Consider the following 12,758-nt stretch of genomic DNA (forward strand, 5'->3'; position numbering starts at 1 on the left):
TAATTTCGCGATAATTGCAATAAAACGACTCCGCTGCGATCAGGCGGGCGGCCATTTGTAATATAACCTCAAAAAAAAAAAATTAGCAGTGACAGGAAGGATCTACGTCGACGAGTTTCCGAACACGCGGAGACAGGAGGGAAAATACTATCAGGTTGGTGGGAGCGTTGCCGGGGCATCCCCTCAGCTTTCTCCTCGACGCCCCACCTTCCAGCGGGCCACAAGCGAGAGTTCAAAAAAGGAATCGTCGAATCTTCCGGGAAGCACGACGGCGCGTCGAGCGGCGGCGCAGGAAACCCAGTGACGCGCAGGCCCCGTCCTTAGAGGAGGGGAGGAGGGGAGGGGTCGCCCGCATCGAGCAGTACTTATGCTCCTGTCGCGCTCCACTGCACTCACTGCTCCTTGGATCCAGCCGCACAGCGCAGCCAGCTCAAGTCTCAACACTCCAGCAGTGACATGGTAAGTGTCTGCTCTTCGCCACGTGCTACACTGTTCTTCTTTCTGGTCGCTAATTACCCTCCACAGTGAGTACCTTCAACCCATCCTGGCTCTTTTTTTTTTAACATCTAAAATTCTTATTCAGTCATTACCACGACCTTGGTCACTACTAGAGACTGGAAAAATTCGCCAGTTCAATGACCTTCAGGATAGACTCCACGATCCTCTGCCTACTTGGGCAAACGGCGCCCGTTCACTGGACTCTGAATTTTGAGGCGTCTCAAGTGGGTAACTTGTGAATTGGATACTTCTTTGATTGATTGTCTCTAATTGGCCAAGAGTCCTGCATATTAACAGTGAAGCAATAGCAGAAGCAGCACAACGGTATAATTATTTGAATTTTAGCATATCACGAAATGAACCCACGAATTTTTCCGGTCTCTAGTCACAGCTTGTGACTGGAAAAAAAAAAATTAGCGTGTTAAGATGAACTTCAGGATAGACTGCACGATCCTCTGCATTCTCGGACGAACTTCAACCGTTCATTGGCTGTTTACTCGTGAGGCGTCTCAACTGGGTGACGCGTGATTCGGTACCTACTCCTTTGATCGAGAGTCCTCCAATCAGCCCACAGTCGTCCTTATTAACATTGAACCAATAGCAGAAGCAGCGCAACGGTATAGTTATTGGAATTTGAGCATGTCACGAATTTTTCCGGTCTAGTCATAACTAGAGACCGGAAAAATTCGCGAATTCATTTCGTGATATACTAGAATCCAAACAACCATACCCTTTAAATTGCTTCTGTGATTGGCTCACAGTTTATCTGAAGGACATTGAGCCAATGAAAAACCTTCAACCAAAAGTATCGAATCACAAGCATCTCAGTTGACATGTCTCACGAGTCAATAGCCAACCAGCAGGTGTAATTTGCCTGCTTATGTAGGGGATTGCGAAGTCTATCATAGAGGTCACTGAAAGTGCGAATTTTTCCAGTCTTTAGTCATGTCATAACTGATATGACGGAGGTGGTCTGATCGCGTCTGTTTCTTGACGAACGACTTAATGAAACTGCCAGTAATAAGTACTTACGTTTCACCTTGCAAAATATGTTTCTATGAGCATTGACTTCAATTTATCCACAGCTGTTTTACCTATTATATTGGCAAATTTTAGTTTGAATTTACTATTGGCAAACTTTCTGTGACATATAACCTGCTTTCTAAACGCAAAAGCCACTCGATCGCATGCGAGTTCTTGGAATTTCAGTTTGTGCCAGACGGGGCGTGCTTTCGAAAATCAGACGCACTCCGTTTAGTAGTTCCTTTCAACGCCAGAATGCTACGTGTGGGAAGTTCGTGATTATTATTTTATTTGTTACTACAAAGCATTGCCACAATAAAATAAATTTAACTTTTCACGTGTGAAAACGGTCGTTGACGTAGTGTACGCTGATTGGTCGCGGACAAAACCGACACACAACACGTTCGACAACTTTCTGTGCGCCATGTACGTGCCGTTTTGCTGCGAGAGTGCTAGCTTCCAGTGTGGCAGTTGCTGTCTTGTTTCTGTGCAAGCTGTCGCGAATGAAGCTCAGCTCAAGGTCGGGGCGGGTTTACAAACAACGCAATAGAATCCCGGTCGTTTGTAATCCACGAAAGTCGCAATGTCACGAACCCTACAACGTGAAATTTTAAACTTGTAGAAAACAAATTTATGTACCAGCCTACTTAAAAAAAATAATCATTTTAATCATGAGATTGTATGTAAATATTATAAATTAAAGTTATTTTATTTAACTGTGCGAAAGTTTAAGTGAAAACGTGATTTATATATATATATATATATAAAGACCAGTGGCGTAGCCAGGATTTGTATATGGGGGGTGATAAGAAGCATGGCCTCCCCCCCCCCTTCCGTATTAAAGCGTGGTCCGGGTAGTCCTCCCACGGGAAAATTTGGATTTTAAGGTGTAAAATAGTGCTATTTTAGCAGTTTTCGGTTCTTAAATTTAAATATTGTAATGGTAAAATTTTTATTAATTTTAATATGAAATTTGTTGAGTGATGAATAGGAAATTAATTAAATATTTGGTGCTAAGGGGGGGGGGGGGGGGTTTGAACCCCTAACCCCCCCCCCCCCTGGCTACGCCCTTGATAAAGACATCGATGCACATAACGGCTACAATGCGTAAGGCGGAAACGCGAGAAGTTGAAAGTTTGAAGATGCTTGCGTTTTTTTTTTTGCACCTTACGTAGGTTATGAACGTACATTTGCAAACGTCATCACTAAACTTTCCCTCGTTGCTTGCGTAGTTGCAGAACCCGGTCTCCGAGTCGCAGCGACTGTGGCCAGTGATGTAACAATGACGCGGGCGGGTGCCTAAGGCCAGTGCAGTGCCGAAGGCCGACTGGCCTCGCTCTAAGCTCCCTTCTCTGTCGGCTGCCTTCATTTCACAGACGAGAGAGCCAAACCCGAAGTTCCCGCTCGCTTTTTTTCTCTCCCAGTATCTTTAATGTGGCTATCCTAACCAAATCAACCGTCCACAATGTTTTAAAGTATTTATGATGTAGCTAACCTAACCTAATTGACCATTAGTATCCTTTTATCAACACCGCCATATTTATTTACAATGAACAAAAAAAAAAAAAACAAAAAAAAACCGAAGATGCACGAGCGGACGTTTGGCTCTCTCGTCTGTGAAAAGGCTTCCCGCTGCGGGACAGCGTGATACGCGTGGCAGTTGTTCTGTTTTTAAGAAACAACAGAAAACAAATTAATTTAAATTTAACATATCATTCTTATTCTGGTATGGTGGGATGAGGAGGGGTGAAATGTTGACACGAAACAGGTACGAAATGCATAGGCAGGATCATTGATAAAGGGACAATAGGAGTTGGCGATCTTATTGAATGGGCTAAATAAAAATAAAAGGATAAAAAAATAATGTAGTTCAGACCACACCCACACATTTGAAACTGGTTCGATTTTTTTGTAAACATTTACAATCTAACCATTTATTGTGCTATTGTACTGTATGTAATTTTTTTCTAATAAGATAAAACCATTGTTTTGTTGACTTTTCAAGACATTAAAAATGTCTTCCAAGAGGTTAAAAATGTCGGACCTGCCATTTATCTACATGGTTTGCACCTTCTTATGAAATCAGATTAAGGAGCTTTAAAGGCCCTTATTCAATTAAAGACAAATAAAGGCCTTTTTAAGGATAGTAAGGCAGCTTACGAAGCTTGATCTAGGTAGCATATATTACACACCCCACCAAAAACCCTCTGGTCATCTGCCCTTCCAAAAATTTGTGGCTGAGTCCGTTACTGATAGGAGCACCCCAAGAAAATGCATAGGCTCACTGCAAAGTCAAACTTCTGTAAAATCTGAATAGTCTTGACAGGAGGCGAAAGAACCGACTCAATCTACGTGACCCTGACTTCCTGAGCCCGTCTGTTCCACAAAGTTCAACTTGAACACGCATAGCCTGTTAGAACCCTTACTTACTATTTTTCCACTGCACGTGGCAGGTATCTGCTCAACTCTCGGAGCAGTACATTTCATTTCTACAACAATTAACATGAAATCAACAGGAAAATCCCCTGTTCCAAGTCCCAAATGAAAAAAAAAATACGTAGAGTAAGTATTTTAAAATTTATAAATGCTGAATGTTACATAACTGTGACCAGTAGCGGATCCAGAGGGGGGGGCTAAGGGGCTCAAGCCCCCTCCAAAAGCATCTGGGTCCACTATTGTTTTAGTGTTTGCCTTGATAAAGCCTAGCCTCAGCTGGGTCAAGCCCCTCCCAAACCAAAATCCTGGATCCGCCACTGACTGTGACACCAGCACAGACAGTACACAAACAGTAGGTATAGCACAGAAGTTTTATAAATATGTAGTACTGTTGCAGAAACATCACAATGCAGACGTGTCAACGTGTGGTTGTCTTGGTTCCCCAGAAAGCCGTGGTCGCGTGTTTGCTGGTGCTGGGGGCAGCCATGAGCCACGCGCAGATGAGGTCTCCGTACGCGCCGCGCCCCGTGGGCGTGGTGAATGTGCTGCCGCGCTTCCAGGACACGGGCGACGACCTGCCCAACCGCTTCGGCGACGAGACGAGCAGCACGTCACCACCGCCCCTGCCCCCGGCGCTGTCGGGCGCCAACGTGGACCCCGTGCTGGCGTCCCGGGTGTCCGAGTGGCCCGAGGAGCGCCGCCCCTTCTGGTACCACAACGCCCAGGCCATCCGCAACAGCCAGCAGCAGAGCGTCAACGCTCTGCCCCCGCCGCCGCCCCGCTCCCCCTTCGCCGCCAACCGCAACAACTGAGGCCCCTGCCCCCTTACCGCCGCAGACACGTCCCGGCCGACCCCGTGTTCCCGAGACCAACGGCTCCACCGGCTCCTCAGTCTCGTGGACCGCACGTCGTCGCCCGTCTCGAACCAAACTGCCGGCCGGTCGGCCACACCGCCGGACGTCGCAGGCCGCAGACGAAGGGAAGCGAATCCACCGCGAACATCTGATACACCCGGGCCCCCTCTTGCCGGCCAGCGACGTGTTTTGGTCATCACCGAACACTCGAGTTCTTTTGTAATATTTATGTATGTTCACATAGCATTTACACAAGTAGAAGATGGTTTGCCTAGATAGCTAGTTAAGAAAAAAAAAATACCTTCACAACAAACATAAATCATGGTTCATGGATTTAAGAAGCACAAATATGTGACTTTTTGTACTCTGGAAATAGGACGCATCATATAATCAATGATAACCTTCATTTGCCGAATTTATCGATTCTAAGATGCACTTCAGTTGCGACCTTTACATTGAAACGCATCATAAACCTGTGTGTTACAAAAAGAATCCAGTTTATATGGTAGGTATGTAGCATTGCTTACATGGAGACTCAAGTTCAGGAAAAAAATTCAGTATTTACATGGGCAAATGTGATCTGTTTGTCTATGACAATGTTATACTAGGTACTGAGAACGTAATAGGCAGTGAAGGTTACTACCTATACCCTTAAAGGTACCACATTTTATGCCAAAGTATTGTATAATTTTATACCTCTTACTAAATAAAATATGTATTTTTTTTTGCAATAAATGTTATCAATGCAATGAAATAGGTTTATTCAGCAGGGTACAGCAACTACCTTCCCCCTTCCCCCTTCCCCCTCCTCCACTTGTAATTGTCACCTGTTACAGAAGCCAAACTACCTACACCACTTTAAGTACGTAAGAAGTCACACAGATAAAATGTATGGTACAAAACAATTTGTTAACCAAATGACCAAACTTTTCACATGACACGTTTTGCAGGGAAATGTTTTGGGACATTATTTGGCATACCAAACATTGCATTTTCACTATACAAGAAAATTGTACATTTTTAAAAACCTTTTTAATAGTACTTACTGAATGTGTGCAGTAACACAATTTTATCATCATTTAGGAGACAGCTAACATCTACGTAGCACAAGGAAGACACAAAATGCACACACACACACACACACAAAATACAATCACTTTTTGACTGTGATTCAATTGTAATTTACGCTAGGTATTTGTTATGTCCTCAGATACTTCACTGATGACATGTTTTTATTTTGGGTTAAAAAAATACATATATAAAACAATTGCATCACATTTCAAACTAATACATCTGAAAAAGTAGTGTTTATTTGAAAAAAAAAAAATTGACAAGATAGCATTTAAGTTGGAAATTAACATCTGAAATTTAACCTAACACAAAATTAGCATCTATTGCAAGATGCTCCTCGTTATCGAAGTGGAGGTCTGTGAACTGTGGTAATAGGCAGATGTGTCAGTTGTAGTGGTTTCCTCTGTTATCACAGCCGTCGCTAAACACCAGACTGCAAAAAGGTATAAAGGTTTGGGGATATTTGACTCATGCCTTGTATTTCCAACCATATGGATACATAGCTAAGTTTCAACACGTAACTGCAGAACCATGTAGTCAAGTTTTACAATCTCTAGCTTTTTCTTCAGGACACAAATTTCCCATGTTTAACATCATAAAATAAGTTTTATAGTTTTAAAACGATTTATTTTTTCACAGTGATTGACCATAAAACTAAGTAGATAGCTACTGTTTCGCTACAGAAGAGCCAAAAAATTGTAATAAAAAAACTTTGATATTCAAGCAATTAAAGATATCTTCAAGCAGCACTTAATTTAATGACGTTTCTTACACAACGGTTTGTGGAAAATGACAAAGTGTCTTAATGGTTTGGAGGGGGGGGGGGGGGGGAACTCAAATGACCAACAGTAATAATAATGTTAAAGTTCTTTATGAGTTAATTGTAAAATAAATATAAAATAAAGATAAACTAGAACATTGGTCTTGAACATTTAGTTCCAGCAATAACAGGTTTTTTCCTTCTCTCTCTCACTCTTCTATTAGTATAACGTTGTAACAGGGTTTATTCTACTGTAGAAGACCAAAAAAGGGAAACAAATATCGTTTGAAACTATCTAAGCCAAATACTTGATACAAATAGAGATAAACACGTTAATCTTGATGATGATGGTGGTTTCGACGCACGGAACACTTGAGAACAACTGACGCCTCGCCAGCTCCCAACTCGGAAGGTGCGCTAGAGTCTCAGCCAAGCTCACTGGCAGCAGCGGCACGTGCACGGGAGCGGGGGCCCGGGAGAGACGCGGCACGGACCACTCACGCGGCGCGGATCATGTTCTCCACCTGCTTGTGCAACTCTTCCAGCTGCGCCTTGCGCCGGTGAAGCAAGTCCTTCTGCGGGCACGCACAACACGCACGGCGTTACGCTTGCTCCACCAACTGCACAAGTCAAAATATGTCACGAAATCTTTAACTTAACCCTGTCCTGCCTAGAAATGTAAAAAAAAAATAATTGAATTTTGTAATTTTTATTTCATTTTTATATTTAAGTAGGCATAAAAGGAGACCATAATTTTTTCCAATTTTTTTTATTTATATTTAATATATTTTTTAATGATGGGACTTTTAAGTCCTGACAGGCATTTATCATACGTCCAGCTCAATGAACAAAAAAAAGGACGCTCCAGACTGGTGCAGTGCTGCAACCTCTCGGCTGTCAATCAAACTTCTTCGACAACTGGCAGAGCGGAGCTGTACAGGGACCCAGAGGTCCCGACAGGCAGCACGTGGTTTCAAACATGCACACAACTATTGCTATGGGGCTTCGAACATTGTGGGACACTCAAGTACCGCCAGGCAGGAGAGGGTTAAAGTAGCTTGGCTTCTAGGTGGTAGCCGCGTCCTCGGCGAATAATTCACCGACGTTTCGGTCGACATTGCAGTCGCCATCATCAGGGAGCAGTTACCTACTGTAGGTACTACTCAGTACTGCTCCCTGATGCAGCATTAGATACTGATTGGAAGTCAAAAGAAGTCTCTGCTATAAATTTTACTTTTCAGTGACCTCATCATTAATGTTTTCCCTGAGTAAATGAACAATAATTTTAAGACCAGAAAATTTTGCAAGTTCATTTGGTTACAAGGTAGACTGCAAAGATGCACATAGTATACCCTTGCCTTGCTTTTATGATTGTACAACACTTGCTTGGACACTCCCCTCCACGTTCTGCAGCAAGGAAATCAACCAATAGGAAAGTCAACGTGGTATATGTAGAGAACGGAAAAATTTGCGGGTTCATTTCGTGATATGCTAAAATTCAAATAATTATACCGTTGTGCTGCTTCTGCTATTTGTTCCACTGTTAACATGTACGACTTTTGGCCAATCAGAGACCATCAATCAATGAAGTATCCAATCACAAGTTACCCACTTGAGACGCCTCAAAATTCAGCACCCAATGAACAGGCGCCGTTTGCCCAAGTAGGCGGAGGATCGTGGAGTCTATCCTGGAGGTCATTGAACTCGCGAATTTTTCCAGTCTCTAGGTATACGTAGGTCTAAGAACTTTAGCCTGATACCAAGTGAATCTACAAAATTTCCCGGTCAATATTTAACGCTCCTAAAAAAAAAAAAAAAAAAATTAAACACAAGAGTAAAACTAAGAAAATGAATGCTGACGAGCAGGGTGGTGGGATCCAGCGTGCAGGGACGATACCTGGATGGCCATGCAGTGGGCGGCCATGACGTCGTACGTCTCGTACACGGTGAGCAGCGCCTGCTTCCTGGCGAGCCGCGCCAACAGGCAGCCGGGGCTGTGGCCCCTGTGCTCCTCCCTGCAACACGCTCCCTGCGTCCAGGGCTCTGCCCTCCCCACGCCACACGCCCCTCCCCCTCGACTGCACCGCTGGGACCTCGGCGGTGCTCCGTTCCGCCTCCACCCGGCCGTGCGAGCTTCCGTCTGAGATGCCAGGCCGGCTGTGGCGACGACGGAGACCGGGTGTCATTTAATTTTCTTCTTTTAGAAAATTGCGAAGGCTGTAAATTATTTTTTAAAAATTTCTCCGGGCATTTTGTGATTCTGGTCATTGAAAGACTTGGAAGGAAGGCAGGGATTTTTTTTTTTGTTTTTCCAGATTTGTGTAGACAAACACTGTATGGAAAATTTTTCAAATCCCACAATTAAAAAAAAAAAATTAAAGCTTAAACTTAACACAGCCATAACTGTAAATGTATACTGTTTGTATTGCATAAATTGCCTTATATATATATATATATATATATATATATATATATATATATATATATATATATATATATATATCTCTATTTATATATACATAAACTAACCTATTATTTTAATATAATGACAAATTAGTACATATAAGGACAGACAAAGAATAAGTAAAAATTTAGGTAATAATAAAATTCAAAAATACTGGAACAGTGAGTTTGCATTACATGATACAGTAGACAGTACACAATAAGAGAATTAGTACGAGAAATTGAAATAATTTAATTACTCAATGTTAATTTACGAGTAATAACTTGGCTAGCTATCAAATGTGTGGACAGAAAGATTCTTAAATTCCACGTCAAGTTCCAATGAAGTTGTTTGAAGAGCCGCGTGACTGGCGACAGGCACGGCCGCTCTCACCACGGGTCGTCGCACGGCTCCCAGCCCCCGAGCTCCTTCAGGCACACGAAGCACCTCACACAGTCCCAGCCGTTCAGCTCCGAGCCGCAGTAGAAGAAGCCAGCTTCCGCCATCTGCACATAACCAAGTTTCCCCGTCTCTCTCTTCCTTCACACAGCGCGACACGTGCACGACATACCGTACCTGAACACTCCACAATCCCCTAGTTAGGAACCTTTATTCAGAAATATCACATCCATAATCGTAATAACTTAACCTTAAGAGGCCCGCCTACCTGGGCACACATACGGTGTGCAGAGCTTCAGGAAAAACAACGCGATTTCAAAACTACTCAAGATATCCGAGTGGGGCCTATTTACGAAAAGCATTTAAGAGTTCGCTGAGGACCGAAAAGTACTTTTAATTTCGGATTAAGTTTTTAAACTGTATTTTTAGAAGCGTTAAAATGCCTAAAACACGTGTTTTCAGAGTAATTTTTAGGCATAAAACAATCAGTACAGATTCTTGAAAGCACTTAAAAGGCTTGCATAACACCGTTATCTTCATTTCTCCGCCATATAATGTTACGGTCACCGCTCAAATTTCACAGTTATCCTGTGCCGACGAGACGAATGCGCGCCAGTTCAGAGACTTATGCTTAGAGACGATACCGCGCTGGAAGCAACAGCGAGCGTCGCGCTTATCATCCCGCCTCACTAACACACATACACCCCTGACTAGGCGGGCCCCTTAAGTTACTTCGTGTTAGGACTGGGAGTCAGCCGCCTTGATACTTCAGATAAAGGTGCCAACATAAATCTGTAACAAAATTTCTAATTTTTCCTTGACTTTCCATTAACCAAAATTTCAGATTTCCACTGACTAATTATTTTTTAAATAATTTATCATTTTTAAAAAAAACTCCCAAAAGAATTAAAGAAAACCTAGCCACCACCATCATCCCATAGCTGGCCTAGTACAAACATGAAACTTGCATACGCCATTTCATAGTGCACTTAAACACATTCTGGAGAAATAAAAAATTTATATGGCAGACTTAAGTATGATATTCTCCACTCAAATTACTACTGTTCTGGATTTTCCGTGACTTTTTCCAATATTTCAAGAAAATTCCCTGACTTTCCAGAGTTTCGACATCTGCAATAAAACATGATTTTGATTGATCAATAATTGATAGCCTGACCTGTTATTATGAAGTGAGTAATAATTTTATTAATTCATGCTTATTTATTTATTCCTTTCGAAGCAAATTAATAATTACAAAAAAAGTTAGGATTGTTAACTACTTTAATTTTGTTTATTCATGTTCTTTAAAAAAATAGTCTTCTTTCTCTCGTTCTCTCTCGCTGCAGTTTTACCCCTTACAATATACTTACGAGTCTGGGTTTGAATTACCAAAGAATTGTCACTTCTATCACTCTATTCTTAACTGTGGCGTTTGAAAAATTGTACATTGTGTAATGGGGAGGGGTCCCAACAAAATTATTTGCCCCCGGGATTGTTAGTTTCTCTTGAAGGCCCTGAATTGCCGCCCCCCCTCCCCAAAACCACACACACACGTCGATGTGTCGACATCACGATTACACGAAACTAACGCAAATTAAATAATTTTTCTGGTACACTAGGAGCAGCACCCGTCCGCGTTCCATCCTCGGTGGCTGTAAAGTTCGAGACCTGATGTAACTGCGACTCACCTTCTGTGGCGCCAGCAAGCCGGTGCGGAACGGCCATTTACCGCCCGAGAACGACTCCACCCTGTCGCGCTCTGTCGTCATGTCCATCAACTTCAACGCCATCTGGGAGAAAAAAAATTGTCTGCATTACTTACATACAGAGATAATTGATTTTCATTTTCCAGTGCTGCTGTTATGCATACTTGAACATGTATGATTGTGTTGCAGTCTGTGCGCTAAATTTAACTCTGCACAGACACTGCACATGAATTAGACTAGGTACCTATAACATTTTACTGTAAAATTAAAAACAATTCCAAGAACTGTTTTTTTAAGATGCTATTAATGTTTATTCATGAATGACTGAGCACTAAGGACACACTCGTCTACCTGCAGCATATTATTATTTTTAGTTTACCAACTATTTACAATAAGGCATAAAACACACACTTGCTTTGCCTCACAATCATTCAATTATTAAAAGACTCTTTAAGAGAAAAATATTGTCAAACTCTTATGTTAGCCTTATATAATCAAACAGTAATGGAGGAAACTGGCTCGAATAGTTAGGGTTGCTGGTTGAGCTGTCTTCAAAAGCGACATAATTTTATTCAGAGTTAAAAAAAAATGTTCTACGCTAAGAAAAATGACTCAATATCGATGAAATCGTTAATAAATTGATATAAAAGTTAAAAAAAATATATATATCATTAACAAAAACAAATGACGTTATGTACCGTATTATTCTGCTTCATTTCAATTGAGTTGATTTTGTTTTCTGTCAAACCGTAACAATACAAATTTCAATATAATATTAAAAACACGAATTTATACACAGTACGCATTTAAAGAAATAGTTTGCCCACAAATATATCGCAATTCATAACCTTCCACAAATCTTGACCTTCACCAGTATTTCTAACTCCCGCCCATGATCCCGCCTTTTGCCATTGTTTACGTCTTGATACCAACCTTTCCTCAACGAAAAATATTTTTCTTTGTGTACAAAAAACGTTCTATATATTGGCTTCTAATTTTAAACAATAGTGTTTGAAGTACATCTGAAAATACTCTTATTTCAATATTTTACTACCACATTTAAAGAGCATTGGTGTTATAAAATAATACTGACCGTGGAGTTTATTCCATGGAGTAGTGTATGCACGAAAGTGTACTATGCAAATTTTTGAATATTAACAAAATAATCACAATAACCAGATATTTGAAAAACCACTCAATAACAAGTGTACAAGTGTCATGGTACAGTTAGAAGTTTGATTGACGTTGAAAATATTGCATTTATATTTTATTTATTCTCTGAAGGTGCATAGGTGTAACACTGTTTTACATACAGTATTTTCAGTAGTTTCATATGCTGTAATTAATAACTTATAAGTAAAAATGTAATTGTATATTTTGTGTGTTTTTTTTGTTTTGTGAAATTGTATATTTTGTGTTTTGTTTTTGTAAAACCTTATATATATTTTCTATATGTATTTGACATGTATCATACCCCAGAAATGGGGTCAAAGGATATGAAATAAATAAATAAAAATAAAATAAATTAATCTATATATTTTAGCCCATGCGTTAGGAACTTCACTTGG

General features: G+C 41.1%; 2 protein-coding genes across 3 annotated transcripts; one reads left to right on the forward strand and one right to left on the reverse strand.

Moving 5' to 3' along the window:
* Positions 1 to 260: 260 nt before the first annotated feature.
* On the forward strand, positions 261 to 5,565 carry LOC134541038 (uncharacterized). 2 transcript variants are annotated; one of them, XM_063384175.1, is made up of 2 exons: positions 261 to 459; positions 4,404 to 5,565. In XM_063384175.1, the coding sequence occupies exons 1-2, from the start codon at positions 457 to 459 to the stop codon at positions 4,767 to 4,769; spliced, it is 369 nt and encodes a 122-aa protein (XP_063240245.1). In that variant the 5' UTR covers positions 261 to 456; the 3' UTR covers positions 4,770 to 5,565. The 2 variants fall into 2 exon arrangements, with proteins under 2 accessions (XP_063240245.1, XP_063240246.1); XM_063384176.1 differs by having other exon boundaries at positions 433 to 524.
* A 1,172-nt stretch (positions 5,566 to 6,737) lies between these two features.
* On the reverse strand, positions 6,738 to 12,123 carry LOC134541037 (baculoviral IAP repeat-containing protein 5.2-A). The gene is made up of 5 exons (XM_063384174.1): positions 11,889 to 12,123; positions 11,173 to 11,274; positions 9,479 to 9,591; positions 8,540 to 8,657; positions 6,738 to 7,217 (listed from the first exon to the last, which is right to left on the reverse strand). Exons 1-5 carry the CDS (start codon positions 11,904 to 11,906, stop codon positions 7,140 to 7,142), a joined length of 429 nt encoding a protein of 142 aa, XP_063240244.1. The 5' UTR covers positions 11,907 to 12,123; the 3' UTR covers positions 6,738 to 7,139.
* Between the last annotated feature and the right edge of the window lie 635 nt (positions 12,124 to 12,758).

This window comes from Bacillus rossius, chromosome 18 (genome assembly GCF_032445375.1).
Source record: "Bacillus rossius redtenbacheri isolate Brsri chromosome 18, Brsri_v3, whole genome shotgun sequence".
NCBI classification, from domain to species: domain Eukaryota; kingdom Metazoa; phylum Arthropoda; class Insecta; order Phasmatodea; family Bacillidae; genus Bacillus; species Bacillus rossius.